The 24,825-nt window shown below is 32.0% G+C and overlaps 1 protein-coding gene across 2 annotated transcripts in view; it reads left to right on the forward strand.

The window, feature by feature from the left end:
• Nucleotides 1-1,583: 1,583 nt before the first annotated feature.
• The window catches only part of LOC143252111 (B9 domain-containing protein 2-like), a 39,318-nt gene continuing 16,076 nt past the window's right edge, over nucleotides 1,584-24,825 (forward strand). For both annotated transcript variants that reach the window (XM_076503776.1, XM_076503774.1), the window contains exons 1-3: nucleotides 1,584-1,713; nucleotides 4,693-4,786; nucleotides 18,474-18,599. In XM_076503776.1, the coding sequence (XP_076359891.1) occupies nucleotides 1,609-1,713; nucleotides 4,693-4,786; nucleotides 18,474-18,599 (325 nt within the window). In that variant the 5' untranslated portion in view covers nucleotides 1,584-1,608. The remainder of the gene's footprint in view (nucleotides 1,714-4,692; nucleotides 4,787-18,473; nucleotides 18,600-24,825) is intronic.

Here is a 24,825-nt window from a genome sequence, read left to right on the forward strand (position 1 = left end):
AAATAGTCCATTGTGTAGCCTTGTGCTTAATTCCAAAACAAACAAATGAATGTATGTCAAAAAATTTGTATTACAATATTATATATTTCTTGATTTCTTAATTTAAAATAAAATATTAAAAATATGCCAAATATATTTTTATATTATATAGCAGTCCTCTTGTCTTATTACTTAGTTTATTATTTTGTTACATCTTCCATACAATGTACGTAGTTTTATCGAATTATAAGTTCAAACAAAATATATTTATGAGCAACAATATAAAAAAGAGAATTTCCCACCTTTTTATTTGCTGAGATACCAATATATTTTAGAAACATATGAGGTAGCTCCACCCATTATTCTACTATTTTTACTTTTATCTACTCGTGTATACTTTACTTCATTACTTGTTTATAACCAATAGAAAGAGCACATTACAAACTATGTAAATCTGGCAGACGTTTGAAATTGGCTTGAAACGGAAACTGGCAATGGTCTGGTGTGGCCAGGTGGTTAAGGCACTCGACTCCCAATCCGAGGGGCGCGGGTTTGAATCTCCCATCCCTTCCCCCCAAACATGTTCGTCATTTCAGCCGTGGGGGCGTTATTATATGATGGTCAATCCCACAATTTGTTGATAAATGAGTAGCTATAGAGTTGGCGATTGCTGGTGATGACTAGCTGCCTTCCCTCTAATTTTACACTGCTAAATTATGGAGAGCTAGCGTAGATAGCCCTTGAGTAGCTTTGCGCGAAATTAAAAAAACAAACAATCACTGGAAATTTTGAAGCATGTTCACTAATTAGTTGCTCTAAACAGAAATTAGATTTTTAACCCATATACAAATTAGTTTAAAAATACCAGATAAATTACTGTCATTTTATGTATACCAGTAGAGTGATTTGATATAATTGTTCAGGTTTCTAAAACGCATTTTTGAAATTTAAAAAACTTAATTGGTCTTCCCCCTCCATTTGAAGGAATAAACGATGCTTTGCAAGTACAAATCAATTTCGTAGCACCGTAAGATAGAATATTACTGTTTGCCCATTAAGGTTTTAGAAAGGCGGTGCCGTGAAACCTTATAAATGTTGAGTGTTGGTATAATAAGCCTAAAGTAAAGAGCAGTGTGGAATCACCTAACATAGAGCTAAGTGTATAAAATTTATCATGAGAGTTTGTTTGTTTGGAAATTTCGCACAAAGCTACTCGAGGGCTATCTGTGCTAGCCGTCCCTAATTTAGCAGTGTAAGACTAGAGGGAAGGCAGCTAGTCATCACCACCCACCGCCAACTCTTGGGCTACTCTATTACCAACGAATAGTGGGATTGAACGTCACATTATACACCCCCACGGCTGGGAGGGCGAGCATGTTTAGCGCGACGCGGGCGCGAACCCGCGACCCTCGGATTACGAGTCGCACGCCTTACGCGCTAGGCCATGCCGGGCCATCATGAGAGTAAAAATATCGATTCAATTTAAACTTAAATTATTTCTGACTTAAGCTATTTTCTGTAATATCACCAACGTTTTTAATAATTAAAAAAACTCTTTATTCAACCGAGACTAACCTCTTTTCAATTTCACCCCTGGCGAAAAACATAAAAGAAATATTTAACGCATATATGTACAAACACATAAACTATTTATTTTTGACGAAACTTCCAAGTTTCTTAACGGCATATGACGTCGAGAGAGGACTCTGGTTGATATTGGTGTTTAGAGTTTGGGTAAACTGCTTATTAATTAAAACTTTATAATTTTTCTCTTAACTTAATTTCTAGTTTTATATATTGTTTTTTGCTTATTTTAAGTTACGTTGTAATGAAGATTTTTCATGAATAAAAAATATTAATTGTTTAACAATTTGGAACGTTTTTTTCTCGTTCTGCACTCTTGTTTACGTAACCAACTAAATACGAGTGTTTTCATCCATTAGTTTTTCGTATTAGTTTGATCAAAAGCTTACTTCTTCTTGTTCTTGTACCTAATAATTCTAGGTAGTTTGGTAAAATGTTTTAAACATAGGTGTTATTCTAAATTTATTTGACAATGAACAAATTTTAACAAACACGAGATCTCGCTTTGGCCATGTCATATGCTATCACGCAATGTTGCCATGCCAACGTAATCTCTGTTTAATGTTGCATTACATCTTTGTTGTCGTCATGTGGTCTATTGGAGGAGTGAAGACATATAATATAGAATAGCTTACGAATTATTGAATATGGCATGTTTGCTTAAAATGAACAATAAGAATTAAAAGTGTTCTTTTCACACACACACACACATATAGATATAAACTATATCACCATCACTTTGTTCAGATCACAGTATGAATGAACTTTAATTTAAATGTTTCTCAATAAAATATGAACATTTAATTATTGGAGATAGTCTCTTGATCACAAGCTGAAGTATCATCTAAATTACTGTGTTGTCATATTATTTTAAATATATATTAACCAATTTAATGGTTGACAAATGACCACTACCAAAAACTTTAACCAGCTTTTATAATAGTAGCTGTAATACTAATAGCAATACTTTGTAAAGATGTTTCTTTTAATTATATAATGAAGTCAGACTTTCTTACCTAATTATGATATTGCTATACAGAATGTGTATCAATAATATGACAACACAGTATATAATACATATATATATAAAATAAACTGACAACACATTATATGACACATACATATATATTATATATGTAAAATAAGCTGACAACACAGTATATTATATATATAAAATAAACTGACAATACATTATATAACACATATATTTATGTTGGTTAATCAATTTGATTAATAAATGGGTCTTGCATATGTTCATCAAAATCATCTTAGGTAAGTGTTAAATGACAAATAGCATGGGTTATTATTATTGTATAATCACACCATAGGAAAAACATATGTTACAATAAAACTGAGAATAAATTTATGTACCAACCAGATCATTAATTTGAAACTGCAGAGAATAACATAAACTATTCCTGAAACCATGTAAACTGAGAAGAAATTTCAGATAAAAGTTTATAGTACTTGTACAAAGTGAGAATCAAATAATAAAACAAAGGTCAACTGGAGTAGTTGAACATTTCACTTGCAAATGAACAAAAAATCAGTTTAATTTACATTATGATAAGATCAATCCAAACCCAGATAAGTAATTATGGAAACTGAACACAAGGAATGTGCATACAACAGCCACAAACAACAAATAATGACAAATAGGGGGTGAACTGGTTAAATGAGTGCAAAACATTGTTGCAGAAAATACAAAAAAATCCACCAAAAGAGCTGAATAACTAGTAGAATACACTATTATCTTATTTGTAAGTCATTTGCTTTATAATGATCAAACCACCTTTTATTTACGCTTCCTAACAGTTCATTAATATATGATTGTGGAATATTATCCCAAATTGCATTTTTTATTACACCTCACAATTTGGATAATTTTTTTTTCTTTTTTCTTACGTAACTTCATAAGTCCATGCAGCCTCAAAAGTTTTCACACTGGGTGTTGTGTAGGTCAAGCCATAATTGTGAGTGTTGAATTTGTTTCTATGCCCCCAAAATTGTGTTAAACCACATTTGTTGGATGGTCTTCAGAATAAATTGCCTTTATATGTGGTTTGATGTAGTAAATTTAAGGGAAGTTTTGATGATGAATATTTGAATGATAAGGACTAATGTGATGTGAGTCAGGTTTAAGACTGTATCTCTCTTTTTTTGAACCAAATTCTTAAGTATAGTGTTCTTCAAAACAAAATTTATTACTACAGAAAAGGGTTCACTGCACAAACTTGTTATTCAAGACGTTCACAAAGAGAAAAAGATTGGGAACTACTGGTCTAAATGAACCAACAAGATCTTACTTGTTCTTAACTGGTTTTTTTGTTTACTTTTATGTTTTTACCCAATTTATACGTAAATGTCTCAGGTGGGACAGTGTTGAGTCTATGGACTTCTAAAACTAAAATACATGGTTTTATTTCATATGGTGGACACACAGTAGATAGCCCAGTGTAGCATGGTTTTGCTCTGTAAAACCAAATGGCATATAGTCTCCACTGTAATCAAGAAGTGGTTTTATCTATCACTGAATTATCTGGTAATGGGTGGTTAGGATAGTTACACATAAATTTATAAATTTAACTTAAAACAATTCTTGAAAGATATTTTAATACAAAAATAAAAGACAAATTAGTTGTTTGTTTTTTGTAATTGGACATTCAACATTCTGATTAATAGTTTTTCAGAAGCATTCCACAAAGGTAAACTATAACTGATAGGATAAAATTTCAAATAGTTTAAGTAACATATTTTAATTGAAATTATAGTGTACATTTCTACAGGTTTACCACATAATATGTCAAAAATATGTTCTAGAAATGCTATAGATTCAGTTAGAATTTATTATTTAAACCACTTGAAGCTTTCTACTGACATTATGGTTTATGTTGAAGTGGAATGTCCCAGAAAAAGTTGTGAAATAAAGCATTGAGTGTCCAATTAAAGCAAATTAAATTTGGTGTTATAATCTTTTTTTCTAGTGTTAAAATTTCTTTTATACACCAATATACACTACATAAATTAAATAATGATTCTTTAAAGACTTTTGAATTTGTATGTTTACTTTTTATGTGTCAATATATTTTATTGATCATAGTAAATAATAATGTAACATTTTTGCTTTAGCTGTTGATGGCAGAAGTACATATAATAGGGCAGGTTGTTGGAGCTAGTGGTTTTCCAGATCAAAATCTTTTCTGCAAGTGGAGTCTGCATTTTGGTAAGTTGTTAAAAAATCCTAAGCACTGATATTATACGGTGTAGTTAATATGTTAAAATGTATAAGTGTAACTATGTTTTGTTGCATTATATATGAGCAAGCTTAGTTTTTACAATAATAATGTAAATTAAGTTCTTGCTATTTAACAGTTTTGAAGAAACTGGGTTTTGAGTTTGGAATTTATAAATTGTATCTGGCTCTGTTTGAAAATCTGAGAAATGATAAAAATTGTAATGGATGCTAAGGAATGTTTTCCACTTTAGCTGATCAGTGTAGAGCACTTAGCTGTATCTTCACAAACCTTAAGTGTTCTTTGTGTACAATGGTCATTTTAAGAAAAACAGGAAAATAGTTGTTATCAAAGGTATGGAAAATTGTGGCCAAATGAAATACTTGTATATGGCATGTTTTATATAACCTATAACTGTTACTGAAACTGTTACATTGTAATGTTTTTTTCATACACAGAATACATTAAAATATATTTTTCATGTAATTTTTATCTCAAGATGTTGGAACCTTTTTTCCTGAAACTGCATCTATAAAAAATGTGTGTTTAATAAAACGAAGAGATACAGGCAAAAAGTTTATTATTTCTTGCTTTTAAAAGCGAAAATAATGTTTACTGGAAATACTAATACCAATATTTTCCAAGTGTAATTCCTGAGAAGCTTCACATTTATCCATAGGTAAAACTTGTATCAAAGTCTTTTAGGCATAATAAAAGTAATTAACTGTTATTATTTTTTAAATTGTAAGAGAAACTAACTTGTACAACTCTATGTTAAACAAAACTCTAATGTTAATGTACAGTTACAGTCTGTTTTTAATTTTAAACTTACTGTTGCATATGTACAATAATATAATAATTAATTTATAGCCTTAACTATAAAGTGCTCTCAAAAATTATTTTTTTATATGCAAATTGTTATATATTTCATTACAAAATGCCTACTTGGAGAGTAGATTTCATTTCTGGTAAACTCACAATATTGCATATTGTAAAAACATGATGATATATGATTTTAAGTAAAGTGATAATTAATCTATTTTCTAATTTTTATTAAGCTATACATATAGTATTAAGCTTTTTGTTATTCTGTGCATCATTAAAAATGTGAATGAAAAAATTATGAACTTATTTGAGTGTGATGTTTGACAAAAGTAAACTCTTGGTGACCAGTAAAGTGTTCCTATGTGGGAATAGGGGCATGATTTCCTCCAAAATATGTAGTCCCAGCATGGCCAGGTGGTTAGGGTGCTCGACTCATAATCTGATGGTTACGGGTTCAAATCCCTGTCACACCAAACATACTTGGCCTTTCAGTTGTGGGGCATTATAATGTGATGGCCAATTCCATTATTCATTGGCAAAAGAATTAGCAGTGGGTGGAGATTACTACCTGTCCTTCTTCTAGTTTTACTTTGCTAAATTTGGACAGCTAGCACAGGTAGCTCTTGTGGAGCTTTATGCAAAATTCAAAACAAACAAAAATATCTTATTCAGTGAAGCAAGATGGTTTAATCTGATACATTTCCTGGATCAATGTGAAGTAAGATGGTACAATCTGATACATTTCCTGTATCAGTGTGAAGTAAGATGGTACAAGCTGATACATTTCCTGTATCAGTGTGAAGTAAGATGGTACAATCTGATACATTTCCTGTATCAGTGTGAAGAAAGATGGTACAATCTGATACATTTCCTGTATCAGTGTGAAGTAAGATGGTACAATCTGATACATTTCCTGGATCAGTGTGAAGTAAGATGGTACAATCTGATACATTTCCTGGATCAGTGTGAAGTAAGATGGTACAATCTGATACATTTCCTGTATCAGTGTGAAGTAAGATGGTACAATCTGATACATTTCCTGTATCAGTGTGAAGTAAGATGGTACAATCTGATACATTTCCTGGATCAGTGTGAAGTAAGATGGTACAATCTGATACATTTCCTGTATCAGTGTGAAGTAAGATGGTACAATCTGATACATTTCCTGGATCAGTGTGAAGTAAGATGATACAATCTGATACATTTCCAGGATCAGTGTGATGCTGAATTTGAGTCACTCAACCTAATACTGTGCATTATAGAAAGCTTCTAATTTGACCAAAGTGTTAGATTTCTAAACTAAAACCTGTGAGCATGATAACAGTCTTGGATGCATGAGTGTTGGTATACATTATGAAAGGAAATGTGTTGATTATTTGCAGAAAGTGCTTATAATAATTTCATTTGATATGTGACATTTATGGGACAACAAGAGGTCTGTTGGTCCATGAAGGCTATCCAATTTAAGTAGAAAAACCTGATCATTTAATTATTTATTAAGTTTTTCTTTATACTTTGTTAAATTTAGTATATCAACCACATCCAAGAGCTATCTATTCTCTAGGTCAAACACCCTGCTAGGAAAGTGTAACAGTCTCTATTGAAGAAGGCTCCTACTTTGTAAAATATTATATTTGTGTCCTCTTGTTGTGCCATTCTCATCTTTAATAAATTCTCACAACAACCTTGTTCACCTTTTATTTTTCTTTAAGAGAAAATTAACAATTTCAGAAATCATAACGTGGTATGACAAACATTTCATTCCAGTAGTCTTTCCTTTAATCATTTTTTAACATTTATACATCCTTGAAGTAAGGAGCCCAAGACTGAACATATTATTGAAATGAAGCTTAACCAGTGACCTATTTTGTGTGTTGGATATGTAAGACTGTTTACTTTAAGATTTGGTTTATTTGATGGTTTAGTATTTAATGATCGTTTGACTTTCATAACAAAAGTGATAAAGGTTGATTACTTTGAAAACAATGGTATGACAAGTTTTGTTACTCAGCTCTGTGTGAGTTGTACGTTGTACATGCAGTTTAAATATTGTATCAGGCTTTTGTAATACACCTGACATAATCTTATGCAAAGCTTCAGACTTTTTCTAATTACGTGAATATTGTTGTCTCTAGAGGGCTGGATATCACTACATTTTTTCTGTTGTGTGTTATAAAAATGTGCAGATATAAAGTGCAAGGGGAATTTAATGAATTTAGAAAAAGTTAGTGAAAGCGAAGTTAGACAGCATAATTGTTAGTTTAGCTGTAGTGATATCTAAAGTGAGCTTCACAATGATATTGTAACAACAGGGAGAAAGAAGAATAATTTCTATTGTTAATGAATGTTTTGAAGTAATCAAACTTGCCTGTGTAGTCTTTGATGAAAAGGAGAAAATTATAAAAACTCTGAATACAGCTGTAATATTCTATAGTGTAAATAATTTTTGTACATATGTTTGACTTATTTTGAATATATTATTTTAAAACTTAGTGAACTGAATGCTGTCCATTTATTGTTCAAATATATTGCTAACAAGTTACAGAAACCTACTGCAAAGAATCTCTACCTACACACACATAAAAATCTGACATAATGGAATGATAGCCTTGAACTTCTGTTTGCTTGACCTCTTGAAACACTTAACATTGTGTATGTGCTATTATTTTAAATTTAGAAACCAAGAATATATTTCTCAGGTAAAATATTTTAAAATAACTTAGTTTGGTAAAATTGGTAAATAATCTTTTACATTTGTACCATTATTCAACATAATTTATTTGTGTGACATTATAGATGTAAGATTTGAATTGTTACAGAGTCCTCAAAGATTTGATTGTAGTTCGTTATATTTAACATAATAAAGCCTGCAAAATGATTCAATACATGTTTGTGATTAAAATTAGGTTTAGTATATTATATAATTTAGAAAATATGTATATCTCTGTTTGTTGTTTTAATCCAAACTATGAATGTGATTATTATAAATAATGCTTACAAATGTTAGAAATATAATAGCTCAAATATAATCATGTAAATAGTAAACAGTAGTATACAAATAATTACAATTTTATGATGAATGCTTTCCAATTTGAATTTAGAAAATATTTATTCTGTTAGCAGAATCTTGTGACAAGATTAGCTGTTATCTTTTATTGATGTCCTTTATATGCTAAGTTTTTTTATTAATCATGCCACAAGCTTTCTGCATTGCCCTGTTGGAATCATGCATCACCTGTCCACTAATAGAAGCATAGTACATGGGGTGCATAAGATCATATTTTCTCAATGTGGTTTGATTTTATATGTGCAGTTTTTTGACACTATCTAAATTTACTTACCCTTTCTATGATTGCATTTCTTTTTTTCAAACAATTTTGTTGACTAATTCAGCATGAATTGCAAAGTTAATGTCGCTACTTCAGGTGCAACACCATTGACAGCTGCTATCCCACATGCTTCAGGTGCTGACAACCTAGAGTGACATCTGTCTACACTTATTTGCTAGGAGATTGAACATTATATAAGTCAACCTTTATTTTCATACATTGCTCCTCATCTTCATCAGGTTGATGAATACTTTGATATCCTGTTTCCTTCTTTTGATTTTACTGTGTCATCCCTTACTTTTACTGAGAATTTGTTTGACTGTCATTTTTTTCAGAGTTTATTTTTCAGGTATGTGATGTTTTATTCCTTGCTCCTATATCTTATGAAGCATGTGTTGTTTTGTGACAAGGCCATACTTCTCAGCCTTGTTTGGTATTTCTTCTATTTCCAGACTTTTCTGTTCATGCTGACCAGTTTGTCTCTTAACTGGGCAATGATGTTAGTATGCTTCATTCCCCACAAGCTTCAGACCACTTAGCCCTTGCCTTTTATCTAGGGGTGGGGTGTCCATAATTTCCTGTTAGTTTCACTTTTACCCTGCCCCCATCTTACTCTCGTGACCCTGTTACAATACCTATCTATTATCCAATCTCTTGCCTAAGGCTGTTTGCAGAAATCCTGAGGGATTTACTGGAGACATCCTCTCCCTTCTCACCTCCATGTAGGCTTGTTTGTCATCCTCAGCTCTGGCTTTACAAATGTGGTTTATGTGTTGTTAAGACCTTTTGGGTCACAATGCTGTTTTACCTTGAACCTATTTACCTGCTCCTTATTTCTGGGATTTCTGCATGGCTCTGTTTTTAAGATGTTTAGTCTTTCATACAGTCCTTGAATTCTTTGGAGGTATCTGTCCAGCAGTAGTCTACCATTTTTCATTTGGTTACCCATTTATCTAAGTCAGAGCCAAGTATAGCACCAATTCCACTTTCCCATCCCTTCTTCTCGAGGTGCCACAGCTTGCAGTTTTTTCAGTGACACATGATACACAGCTAACAGTTCCAGTGACAACCTGGTGGATGCTTGGTTTATGGCCTTTACTCACTTGTGGTGCCCTTCCATCTTAGATGTCTGGACTCTTTGGGTTTTGTCAAAGGGATTCAAAATTCCATATCTTGTCCAAGTTTCCTGTTTCCTTCCATATTCCTCAGGATCCCATAACTTGCTAGCACCTATCAGAGGCAGTACAGGACCTCTTCACCCAACAGGCTATTGAACTTGTTGCACATCCTTCACTGAGGTTTTACTCCCATCTGTTTGTTGTTCCCAAAATATGAGGGACTGGTGGCCTGTCATGAATTTGTCCTGCCTCAACCACTTTGTTCACTTCCCACATTTTACCATGGAATTCTACCTCACTCTTGAAGATAACCAAGATGGACACTTCCATTGCCTGTCTGTATATTTCCATCTTGGAATAGCCTTGTCCTTATCTTTAGTTTGAAGAGTAGTATATTAATTTTGCACCACATCCTTAGGGTTGGCTTGTAGAATATTATTTTTGTTTACTCTTTAATGAGTAGATAATTAAAAAGTCTAATAACTCAAATATTCATTAAATATTACTTTTATGTATCCTATTTAAACACTTTATGTAAATTGTTTAAAACAAACAGCCATACATCAACAAGATACCTTTCTTAATCATTGAGCAATCTCCAGTTGTATGACTTACTTGTTTCATACTGTATACATTTTTATTTCTGTGAAAGCTACCTGTTCCTGATGATAACAGAACCTTCTCCAGACATTGTACCTTTATTACTATATTACTATATAATAAAGTTTTTTTTGTTATTCATTCAACCCATTTCTAAAGTATATCAAGTTATCTTGTGTTTTCTATCTGAAGAAAATTTCTTTAGTTTTCAACAGATATAATTCAAATACTTTTACATTTCACAAATGAATGAAATTGAAAGGTGTAGTTCTTGTTCTATCCAATTATATGTAAACTTTCATTGTAACTATTTTGTAAGCTGTGTTTTATTAGTAAACAATAAAACCATTTAACATGACATCATAATAAGATTTCAACATTAGCCTGTAAATTAAACTGAAGGAAATATTTGAAAAATCAGAAAGTGGATAATATATCCTTAAAGAGCAATTGGTTCTTAGGTAAATTGAAGTTATTTTTTGGGATGGGCAAAAACATTCTGTAAAAACTGACAGGTGGGCTGTTCTGTTTACAGGCAAAACTGTTTGCAACTGTGTTGTAATGAAAATATAACTCTTTCCTTTATGAATTATACTGAATAAATTTTAGAAAATGACAAGATATAAATTCTAATATACAATTATAAAACTGTTAAAATATAGATTAAATTAAAATACAAAATTGTCTTCAGATTTTTTCTCAAAACTTTTTAACAAATAGCAAAATATGTGAAAACCCAGAGGAAACCACATTGTCATATTTGAAGTGCAACAATTTAGATTAAGCTATTTTTTAATTTGTAAATCATATACATGAACATATATTATAAAGGCAATGCAACTGTATCGTTTAAGGCTCAGAAACCAATTATTTATCCTCCTGTCACTGGTCTGTTGCAACAATACTGTGTAGACTTTTTCATTTTTGAAACTTAGTAGTGAATGACATAATAACACAGAATTTGTTACTTCAATTGAACATTTATAGTTTTGTTTTACAGCTTTTTCAGAACATTCCACTAAAACACAAATCTTATCTAATAGTTCAAAGCTCCATTTGGTTGAAATGGTAAATTGTCATTGAATCTATAGCATGCATTTCAAGAGTATGCAATTGACATGTTAAGTAGTAAAGATTATTACTGAAAGAGTTCAGTTGTTGAAGTAATAAACTGTTATCTGTATTGATAGAAGTTCTAAATTACAGACTGAAATAACAAAAGCTAAGTTGAAAAAATATTTATAATTATAGGAACAAGCCTTGTCCTTGTTCTTAGATGGACATAGTTGTTCAAAGAGAAGAGCTGCTTTAAGTTGTCTGTAAGTGTATTTGAAGGTTTTGGTGAGGAGTTGCACTGAAAATGGTTTATTCATGTCAGATATTGGTTGTCTATAATAATGTAAAACAAGATCTGCAACTACACTTCATTCATATTTTTATAATGAGAGTAAAAAATGTCTTTATTGCTTGATAAAGAGTGTCTACTAGAAACATTGCACAAAATAAAACAGTTTTTATCAGACGTGTCCATTCATTCTTTATTATCTTTTATACAACATTTTTTTATATGTGTGTTGGTTTTTTCTTGTTTCCCCGATGTATATATGATAGCAGATGTTACATGTATGCCAGTAAAGTGACAGTACCTTCTGCTTCATCCCATAATTATGATTGTATTCCTAACATATAACCTGTGGGAACTAGTTGTTTATTTTCTGTGGAGGATGTAACAGCTGTTGTTCAACATGTTGTGGATTCATTCATGCACTCTTGGCCTCCTGCTTCCATCCATTGAGCTAACATCTCTTGTTCCAAATTTGAACATGACTAGGATGATTATGATTCTGATCAGAATTTTTCTCCATCAAAGTGTTTTCTAGGCATAGCTATATTCAAGAGGGAAGACCCTCACTCTTCTAGCCAATTCCTTGACATGATTTCATGGGTATTTTCTTTCTCTTCCTCTCACAGTTTACTATACAAAATCCAAACTCAAGACTACTTTGTCTCCCCTTCTTCTTGAGACATTGGGGTTCATGTAGGCTTGTTTTTCAAACAACTGTACACCTGAACTACCATGAATCTTTATCATCATCTACTTGTCTCCTTTGTCTTGGCTTACAAACAGTTTTCATTTCCATTCTTTGATTATCAGTCTTTGGAATTTCTATGTTCTTCAGGGTGGTTTTCTTAGCTTCTATATCTCTTTATAGTGCTCAGTTATCCCATATTTGTCAATATATTTTCATCCCCCAGTGTTACCTTTCATCACTTTATCTTATTTCTGAGACACTTCACTGTGTCTCAGAGAGGTTTTCTAAAGAGCTTCAGGTATTTCTTCTCCTGCTATGTCACTCTTGTTACTCGTTTTATTCATGGATTAAAATGAGATGCCATTACTACACAACTGACTTATCCTCAACCCTTCTCATGAGTCTCCTTCTTTTACATCTCTATTATTTTGTGGACAGCTGCTTGGCTGGGCTAGCTTCTCAAACCCCCCAAGATGTTTAGCACATCTACCCTATATTTGATTCATCTGGGTATGTTTTTCAACTTCCATCTCAGTCTGACTCAGACTTCACCAATTTACCAATGGGAAGAATCTTTTTGGTTTTACACCTAAAGTGATTTTAATTAAATATCATGACTTTTTGGCAATACACACTAACGAACCACAACAAGTTAGAAAGCAACACTCAGTATTAACTAACATTAACTTTAGGTTTGCAACCCTGTTAATCAGAACGACCTATACTTTACAGAACCATCCAGATTCTTTAAAATATATGGTAATAGTCCTTCCTCTCATACAGTGTTAATAATTTCCTTTATAGTAACCATATGGAAACTAAATTTAACAGTTTCATCAGCTGCCTGCACTTGATACAGCTGTATGATCAAGCATCATTATTTTCACTAACTGCTTAAGCTAATATCACATGACACTAAATGTTCTTTAATTAGGAGAATTTAAAAAAATTAGTAAATTTGTACTTAAAAGTCAGCAATTAATAACAATTAATAACCATCCACTCATACAATTCTTTTGAAATGTTGAGCTAGAAACTGCTAATTTAGTTTGCTTGATCTAACCAATATTACATATCTGTTTGCACTTTTCCTATAGTTTTGCAGATATAAATCAGCCATCTTTAATTCAAGCGACAGAAAACTAAAAAAGCTATCTACTTTCACTGTTAGGTGAAGCTGTCGCAAAAATATCAAACCAATAGCTCATTTCTTTATGAGTAGGCTTCAGCAAAAATTTTGGTCTAAGCTGAGGGGTTTTTGCTGAATAATTTTGCAAATCTGGCTTATATTTAGACAAATTGACACCTAATTTTAGGTTCTAAAGATTTATCAGCATACTAAATTTGAATGAAGATTCATAAAAGTTAAGTATGTTTGTTATTTGTCAAATTACTTACCATTCCTTTGTTGTGAAAAAAAAGATTTTAAAAAGTTAGAAATTCCATTAATATTAAAAATTTTTGAATATATATTGTATTTATTTATGAATTATGTTGAAATTTGGTATGTGAAGTAGGGGTCCAGTAGTAGCACATCCATTAAAAATACATGATAATTTGGATTAGGACCTTCCAAGCTACAGAACGTAGGGAATTGCTAAATTATCATTCCTTTGAATAAGACACAGTGTGTCCTATAGATTGTTTTCTCTATGACATACCACCTTGTATTTTGATTGGGTAACTGTGTTCCTTAATGTTATATTAACAGGCGTGGATTTAGTGGAGAGATCTAGAGAGTCTGTATCCCATCCCATCATTTTTTTAATGTTATGTAAGTAGGAATGGGAGTTTCAAAAGGGATACGGGGTTGCAGATCGTCTCTGTTTTCTCAAAAGTTAATAACAGTGTTCTCTAATGTTGTTTAAGCAGGCATGGATCTAGGGGAGGAGTTCAGGAAGACACACCACCAAATTCTTCAGAAATTAATTATTGTATTTTTTAATTATTTCCATACAGTTGTCCCTTTTCTATGCATGTTAAAACCTTTTAAGACAGTTATATTCAAAATTTAATTAAACCGCTTTATTCTATAAGTTAGTTCTTAATTTTATAAGGAAATACTTCAGTCTTATGTTATTATGGTTCTTTCAGAAACTAACAATAAAGCAGGTACACATTCTTACACTACCATATATCATCTAAAAAAATAGTTTTCATTCAATATTAATTTCTATAGTAGCTCAATTACGTTTTGCTGATATCAGAATATTTTGAGTCTACAGTAATACAGTTAATGCCTCAAACAGTAAGTGATTTCTAAGCTAATAAAACAATTAAAAATTGCTATGGTAGGTTAGTGCTGTTGTTGTTTTTTTTAGACACTTGAACAATGCCTCTAGACTTTATTGGTTCATTTGTATCAAATTAATATTGTTTATGACACTTGCATCTCATAAAACATGGCTTGTTACATTCTATTTAAATGTTAGATATTTTATATATTCTTAAACTCTAAAATAACTAAAAATACAGTTGGTATGACTGCATACCTTATAACTGTTTAAAACACTTTGAATAAAAGTATCCTTTTCACCATTATTCCTAATAGAAATAGATTTTAGTAGGAAGGTATGGAGTTTAAATTATTGCTTTTATGTTCTTAAATTAAAACTTTTATCAGTGTTGTATGTTCATATGATCAGGTAACACTATGTAACAAAATTTTTACTTTTTCTTGTTCCTGGGCAGAAAGTGTTATTTCCCAATTGCTTATGCCTAAAGTAAATGGAAAAGAGCTATTTTTCTCTTCAAACTTTACTTTTGTGACCTGGGAGCATATAACGAAAACATAATGGGAGACAATAATTGGGGGCTGATATGTGAAAGTTATTTACATTACAATTGCAAATATTTAGAAACTACTCACTTCTAAACATTTTTGTTCATTTTTGTATAACTTTAGTACAAATACATGTAAATCTTGACTCATATGTTGTTTTATTCAGACCTTATGTAAATGAAAATGTGCAAATTTGTCCGTTTTTACACAGAAAATGGCCATTTTCTGTACTTCTACAACATAAGCAATTAAGAAATAACACATGCTATCCAGGAACAAAATTTGTGTTACGTAGTGTAATTTATCACATTATTTTTAGTTCTATCTATTATATCCTACTTTTATATAGTTTTAAAAGACTTTTATAATGTTGCAATGTTGTTATCTTTTTTATTACAATTGTACAAGATCACAGACCTGTATAGTATTGTTAAAATATTATAATGTTTTGTATGATTCACAATGTCTCTTTCAAATCTGTAATAGTTCACATATGGATCTGAAGAAGTGCAGTAGCTCAAAATGTCACCTATCAAAAAATTAAGCTATATGTGGTACTACGTCAATAGAACTTAAAATAAAATTTGTAATAACTACTCATAAGTAATTCATTAATTCACCCAGCTCTATCTATATATGGTATAGTTTCTGTGCTATTATAAATTCTACACTATGTTTCACTTATACTAGGACATAAGCACACTTATAAAGTGTATCAGTTTTATCTCTTGCCAAAAAATATTTTTGGTTGTGAGGTAAATGATATTTTTATCACAAAAACAGTTATTACCAGTTATGTAATATCATGAAATTGGATACTGTGATTAAAAGCAATGTAATGAGTCTGTAATTCATGTTATTGTAGTCCATCCTTTAAAATATTTATTTAATGTGCCATTAAAAATTTTGTTATATGAGCTAAAGGATTTTATAAAAATAATGAATTTATAAAAGCCACAAAAAAAAAGCCACTTAGTCTTATTCTGACCAGCTTACATAAAATTTAATATAAAGATACTAACAGAGTTCCCAGAGATCCAATTTTGGAATTTTTGTCTTTTACTGAATTTTTGAGTAAAGAAAGTACAATTTGTAGTTTTCTGTGAACCATTCATACACATGTGGGATTTGGTACAAAGATACCTTCTTGGAGGATCCAAGTTGTAATTTACATGGTTTTTCTGTGTTTTTTATGATTTTTTTTGGCACCAAATGAGTTGTGATTGGGTCATTCCATGTCAAATCATCCAGATTTTGGAAAATTTTCCAGGTCACCCCCTCAGTTTTGCATTTTTCATAGCACTCAAGTAGATCAAACTTTACACAATTCTGCAGCACTGATTCCTGATTGACAAGAAAGAACTGAATGCCCTGAATGTGATCCTTTGCCCAATGGTACATATCAGAGACACTTATAATTTGATTATTTATAGGCAATTGAAGGCTTGCACGAGCCACCAGCCTCTTCACTGTACCCCCAACTCCATCGCATGGACTTTTCCCATGACTGGTGGCAAAAAAATGCCATTCAGTGGATAACTGATGATCTTCAAAATGGTAGCAAGGATTTGTAAAATTTTTAAAATTCTTGAATTGTGAAGCTGCACCATCGTTGAAATAAATTATCTTTTCTGTGTTTGGATGTTTCTGTTTAACATGGCTTAGTACTGTGATAATGAAAGCATGAACAGCTACTGTGTCATGTTTCAGACAATCTGACAGAACACACATGCTAACAACACTGATATCTTGAGATCATGTTCAGAGATGTAAGAATATATGGTAAAGGCTGATTCGAATATTTCAATGAGATTCATAAATTGTATGGATATATTTGCACACAGTAAATAAAAGTTTTTTTCAAGTAAAAAACATATGGTCAGAGGATACTTTAAAAAATTATAACTCAAAAAGTAGTTTGAACACCTTGGTTTTTTTGTAGATCATATTCAGAGATGTAAGAATATATGGTAAAAATCTGAAAAGGCTGAATAACTGGTGACATGGTCAAACTGTGGCCTGAAGTAGGGCTATTTTTAGCTAAATCGTAAAAAGTTGCAAGCAGCTTAATATTTTTACAGGAGATCTAACAGACTTTTTAATTACAACAATTGCTGATTTATCAACCAATATGTTATAGGATATTTGGAAAAAAAATTCAGCTTTGTTTCATATTACATCTTAGGGCTATGGCTTATTAAATAAACCAATGTTTTTTACAATTTTGGGTTTTCAGGTGATTTTACAACCTCACTATGCAAATCCTAAGAGAGATAAACTTGGTTTGAGACCATTTTTGAATTCTATGAGATTAATTCAGTCAGTGTAGCAAATTTCAGCCTTCTACCACCATTACTCTTGCAGCTTTAAGCAGCCAAAGTTGTCCAAAAATGAATTCGCCAAAAATAACAAAAAAAAAATTAACTAAATTTTACAGGGCTGTAAATCAGAAACTATTAGAGATATTGATCTAATCTTTGGCAATTTTTCATTATATGGGTAGATGAGCACATGTGAATTTTTTCAAGGCATTCTATGGAGGTCACCTGCAGCCCCCTGGATGATTTGACATGGAATGACCTGATTGCATGGTGGAAACATTGTTATTTCTTGCAAATGTTGACCTCTTTAATAATGAATATTATTTTTAAAGAGTCATGTTATTACAAATGATAGATGGGTAGCTGTAAAGATTATAATATTAGGTGTGTGTCCATATCAAGAAGTGTAAGGCTCACATGACATGTATACATGCAAGTACATTACATCACTAGTAAATTTAATTTGGGTTTTACTGCTTGAAAAGTAAATTTATAGAAATTTAGGATATTTGTTATAATGTTAACAGAACTGTAATGCATTGATGATTTTCAAGAAACTGTTTTAAATTTATTTTGATATGTACTATTATTATAATGGTAAATGTACTCTAACAGTGTAATGTTTATGGGAATCACGTAATAGTAAACTAATTATTTATTTTCCTCTAGGTGGAGGGTGGCAGGTATTAGAAGGTGCTAGAGAAGGGCAGACTCAAGTGGATATTCCTTATAATGAAAATACTGCTTATTGGTGCCATCCAATTGACATTCATTTAACAACTAGAGGTCTTCAGGGTAAGTATTTGATATCTCATAAAGGTGCACTTAATAGATTTATAATTAACCCTTTGCATTCATATGTAACTCTTTGGTGCATGTCATGATCTTTTACAGTGAACATTACATAAATTTGGCACAAAAACATAATTTATAATTCAGATTTTCATATCATCTAAGTTTCAAATTCTCATTCTTAATTTTTCTTTGTAAAATAATGTGTTTAAGCTCTGATTTATCTATTTAAGAACTTTCTAACATGAAAAATTGACCTCTTCATTTTATAACCAACTAGGAACACAAATTATACATAATTACAAACAGTAATATGGTTTTATCATTCATTGCAGGTTTTCACCTATTATATATTATTTTATTTTATTTCAGAATATTTAAACAGTCATGGGTTAGACTCACAATTCACAAACAAAAGGAAAATTACATAAAGAATAATGAATGCACTTGGATATTGAAGTAACATAAAAAACATGTTTATTTATTGTAACATTCACATATAATGTTTTCATCCATAGCTCAACCACATTTAGAAATTTATCAACTAATTCAATTCTCTTTAGCTCTTATGACATGATAGAAAAGTACAACACTACTAGACTATGTAGATACACTTCTGGCCAAAATCTTAAGGCCAATGAACATAAAGAAAAAATATGCATTTTGCATTGTTAGACTCAACCACTTATTTGAGTAGAGCTTCGAAAGGTGAAAATAAGAAAAGGAAAAATAAAAATAAAAAACTTTTTTAGCATTTAATGGGGAAAATGTGAACACTATAAAATTTGCCTAAATACTAGCTGGTCAAAAGTTTAAGGCCACACCAAAAGGAAGTCCTAAACAGGGTAAGAAACACCCAACAAGAGGTCTCAGTAGTGAGTTGCATGACCATCAATGCAAATAATTTCAAACATTTGCTTTGGCATAGTTGATATAAACGTTTGCAGAAGGCTAGCTGGAATGTTATTCTAAGTGGTTAAGATGGTTTCACGAAGATCAGATCATACACTGTTTGGAATTGACATCCATTTCTACACACTTCCCTTGCCATCCACCCCCAAACATTTTCAGTGGGGTTCAGTTCGGGCAAGCATGCCGGATAGTCCAAAAAATTCACGTTATTCACCATGAAAAAGTCCTTTGTCCTGTGGGCATTTTGGATTGCAGCATTGTCCTACTGAAAGATCCAGTCATTTCCACACAAGCGAGGGCCTTCAGTCAATAAGGATGCTCTCTCCAATGTGCTAACATAGCTAACTACTGTTTAATGCCCCTGTATAACCTGAAGCTCCATTGTTCCATGGAAGAAGAAAGCACCCCAGATCATGATGGAACCTCCTCCACTTTGTTGTGCATAAAATGTCTTCAGTGAGATATCCATATCGTGCCAATAACGTTAGAAGCCATCTGGTCTATCCAAGTTAAATTTTTTCTCATCAGAGAAGAAAACCTTCATCCACTTTTCTATGTTCTATGTTTGGTGCTTCTCAACAAAGTTTAACTGAGCCGTTTCATGGCATTTGAAGATGTTTACAGTTTTTAAAGCTTTTCTCTCATAGATGCCATATTATTGTTCTTGAGCTGCATTCTGCATCCATAAGGGCCTTAATTTGGTTCGATGATTGGATGGTGTCTTGCCGAACAACCCGTCAAATCCTCCTGCTCAATGCCGACGAAATTTTCAAGTGGTCCAACCACTTGAAATTCTTGTTCCGTATCCCTCAGGGTCTTTTAAGAAATTTGCAATGGCAGTTTTACTATGCCCAATCTCACCAGCAATGGCACATTGAGAGAGACCTTGCTTTTGCAACTTGACAATTCTGCCATGTTCAAACTCTGTCAACTTTTTAGCCTTTGCCATGTTTATACCCAATGTAACACAGGAGATGTTGACAACGCTAGTGCTTGTACATAAATGACTAAATTTACTGATTACGTGTTTACCGATTAGCTCTTCATTTCAGTATGATGATTTTGAAATTTTAACATTCTCCTTATATGTGCTTCTCTACCACTTTACTCCTGACTTGTTTGGAGAGATCCTTGGTCTTCATGGCTGGTTTGTTATATCACAATGTGAGTTGTGGCTTGAACAGATGCATTTACTCTGAAATCAAGTTAAACCACTTTGATCACTCACAGACAGAGACCATTATACTCATATTGTGACCTTTCAAACTAACCTTTTGCACCTGAACTGATTTAAGGTTGCTGTAGGATAGGGGTTAAACACTTAGGCAATTCAGAATATTATAACTTTCTTTGCAAACCTAATTTACATGTTTTTTTGGTTTTTTTAGCTTTCTCAGTTTGGAATAGATTGTGTAGATACTAAATATAAAGTCCCATTTCAAAGTTTCATAATTGTAAACTCAGATAAAAAGAAAATATGAAAACTTTGCAAGAGATAAATACTTTTGCAAAGCACTGTGCATGAAAACAAGGATTAGTAGTACTTATTGCTATTCAAGCTTGTGCTCCTAATTGGCTGAAAACTGCAGAGGCCAATTTTTGATGTTAGATAATTATTAATTTGAACTCTAGAAAGTAGATGTTTATGATATGTCACCATGGTTTTTCATTTTGCACATGTGACTAAAGCTTCTTGGTTTTATTATTTTAAATTTGTTATGTCTTCTTTAGTGCAGCAACTATATTTCCTAGACATGTCTAGATTACAGGTAATTTGATTTCTGACCTGAATGTGTTATTGTAGCATAAACATCCACTTTCTAGAGTTCAAATTAATAATTATCTGACATCAAAAATTGGCCACTGCAGTTTTCAGCCAATTAGGAGCACAAGTTATTCATAATTAGAAACATGAATGTGGTTTTGTCATGTATGCAACATTTCACTTATAACAAATTAGTAATTTGATTTTTGACCTGAATGTGTTCTTATAGTATAAACATTCACTTTCTAGAGTTCATATTTCCTTTCATGATTTTATTGTGTCTTCACCTCCAAACATCTTCTCTGGCAATGGTGTATAATGTCTCATCCTTCCATTGACAACTGTGTCATAATACTAAACATCTTTTAACTGGTTGAATTAATAGCATCTGTTTTATAGTGAGGAAGTGAATCGTATGTTTCCTTTTTGGTATATCTGCCCTGGAATTTTGCTTTTCATCACACTTGTTCTTGTTAAAACTGAAATTCCTTCTTGCCTTATATAGTCATTAATTTGTGCTATATCTCCATAGTATTCAGTCAAAAATAGTCAGTTTCAGTCAGTTTTAGAACGAAATCATAAAGTCTTTGCTAAGTAACTGACTTTACAATATAAACTTGAACCACGTACATTCTTATTATGTTGAGATATGAATAATTTGTCAAGCCCATCAGAAAACTCTCTGCTTTTCTCTTTCTGACTAACAAGATTGCTTGCTAATCAAGCTTACATGATTCTTTAGATTTGATGCTGTAAATTATCAGTAAACAGAATTATTTGGTTTGTAGTTGATTGTATTTTGCTTCTTTGAATGCTAAAATAATTTTTGGTGTATTTATAGTTTACTCAGAAAGCTATGTAAATTATAGTAGTTTTGTGGCTTTCTGTTCCAATGACTAATATATTCTTTTTTTAATGAATATTTGAAAGTTACATGAATCGTTTTTATTGACTTAACAAGATCTTTGAAAGAATCCCTTAAATTTTTACTTGAACAAACAAGCTTGAGTAGCAATAAGTACAACTAATCCTTGTTTTCATGCACAGTGCTTTGCAAAAGTATTTATCTCTTGCAAAGTTTTCATATTTTCTTTTTATCTGAGTTTACAATTATGAAACTTTGAAATGAGACTTTATATTTAGTATCTACACAATCTCTTCCAAACTGAGAAAGCTAAAAAAAACAAAAAACATGTAAATTAGGTTTGCAAAGAAAGTTATAATATTCTGAATTGCCTACGTGTTTAACCCCTATCCTACAGCAACCTTAAATCAGTTCAGGTGCAAAAGGTTAGTTTGAAAGGTCACAATATGAGTATAATGGTCTCTGTCTATGAGTAATCAAAGTGGTTTAACTTGATTTCAGAGTAAATGCATCTGTTCAAGCCACAACTCACATAGTGATATAACAAACCAGCCATGAAGACCAAGGACGAGAAAAAGTGAAATGTGATTCATACCATCCAGTTACTACCCAGATCAGGTTGCCCTTCCAAACAAAAGAGCTGGGCAAACAAGAAACTGGTTAGAGATACCACTGTGAAGCCAATAGTGACTTTAATAAAATTTTTGTAAGATTCTGTGTCTGAGATGAGAGTCAGTGTTCATGCATTGAGAATATCCCAGTATCTTCACACAACTGGCCTATATGGGCAAGTGGCAAATCCAAGAGGAAAACCTACTTGAATCAACCAAGAATCTAAAAGTGAGTTGAAAATTCACATTTAAACAGGACAATGGCCTGAAGCACAACGTCAAAGATACACTAAAGTGGTTTGAAAAGAAGAAAGTGAATATCCTGATTGAATCCAATGAAAAATTAATGGTGAAATTTGAAGATTTCAATTCAACAACAACACCAATCAACTTTTCAGAATTGAAGCAGTTTTGCCTGGAAGAATTGCCAAAAATTACACTACACCATTGTGGAGAGATGGCAGAGAAATATCCAAAGAGAATCATTGCTGTAATTGCTGCAAAAGGTGCTTCCATCAAGTACTAACTTAAAAGGCTTAATACTTATGTAATCAGCAAATTTCAACTTGTATATTTTCCTTGCAGGTTTTGCTGGCATTCAACCCTTTTTGCACATAACAATATTAAGTTTGATTACTACAGTTGTTAATAAAAACAAGTACATTAAAAATATTGTTTACATTACTTGCATTTAATTAAAATATGCCATTATTAATAGGGGTGGATACTTTTGCAAGACAGTGTATATGTTTTTAACAAAAGTAAATAAAATGTAAAAAAGTAAAAAAAATCTCAGCTAAGCCTATCAATACTTCCTCAGAATAAACCACCTAAAATTTCAAGAACTGGAGCAGTTTCTGAAATAGAGAACATGACAGTAACTTGCTGTGTGTATGTCAGTTCTACAGGAAACAGTTAGTAACCTCTTGCAGTGATTTATTGCTTTTGGCATGAGGATTACCTCTCCATACAAGGTATAAAATTAACAACAAACTAATGTGAAAAGATTATCAGTTGAAACTGCTAAGATAAGTATACTTCAGAATTCCATACATATGTACCCCCACTTCCACTTACAGCTATTATTTAACTGTCAGGGTTTCTTCCTTTACCTGTCTAGGGAAGAAAGTTTTACAGCTTTTCAGTTCTCCCGTGTGACAGTGATGTACCTATGACCTTGTAATGCTGTAGTTCCTTGAGTTGATGTGGTGGATGAGCAATATTGCTTTGCTCTAACAAAATAAATTTATCTCCCTAAAATGTTGTTCTAATCAATGGTAATCAACACAGTCTTTAAAGGAAAAATAAAACAAAAAAATAAGGCTATTTTGATTTGGTTTCTTATGTTGGTTCTTAGAGAATGTGATGTTTATGGCTTTTCCCCAGTTACTTTTGAACCTTTTCCTTACTACGTGACTGAAAGGTTTGCAAGAAAATTTTTAGTTTTTCTCCCTATCCATAGATATTGTAGTTCATGCTAGCAGGTTATGTGAAGGGACAGTTTAGACTTCTCTAATTAGTTGTTGGAACTTTGTAATTTTAACCTATCACTGTCAGTGGGAAGCATTTTCTGACTTTCCAGCAGTACTTCTGCTCCTCAGTTTTGTGGTTCTAAGGTGGAGTTTATAGTTAACCTGAGTAAATCTACGTTCCCTGAGGGTGAGGGCTAAGCCTATAATCTTTCAATTCTGAAATCCAACATTTTGTTTCAGTTTCACTTCACTTTGTTGGAAGACTCTCTGGATAAAAACTTTCATTGGTGACTAGCTGGATCTCTTGTTACCTTGCCAGTTGGTTCAGTTTTTCAGCTTCTATATTCCTCCATGTGGTAATTCTAAAGCTAATACATGCAACAAAGCTCCGACCTTACAGGGTGAGCACATTTATTAGATCAAAACCAACTGGATCTCAGTCTGCAAGTAATGGTACTTTTGATAATTTATCCCTCAGGATATTAGTACCCAAAATAGGTCTATATTCAAGGGTTCCACTACTTGATCAAATCACCAGAAGCATCACTTACTGTTGTATACCTTGGATCTGAGGATTTGTGGACATGTGGTAATCATAATCATG

This window comes from Tachypleus tridentatus, chromosome 6, assembly GCF_004210375.1.
Source record: "Tachypleus tridentatus isolate NWPU-2018 chromosome 6, ASM421037v1, whole genome shotgun sequence".
In the NCBI taxonomy this organism is placed as follows: domain Eukaryota; kingdom Metazoa; phylum Arthropoda; class Merostomata; order Xiphosura; family Limulidae; genus Tachypleus; species Tachypleus tridentatus.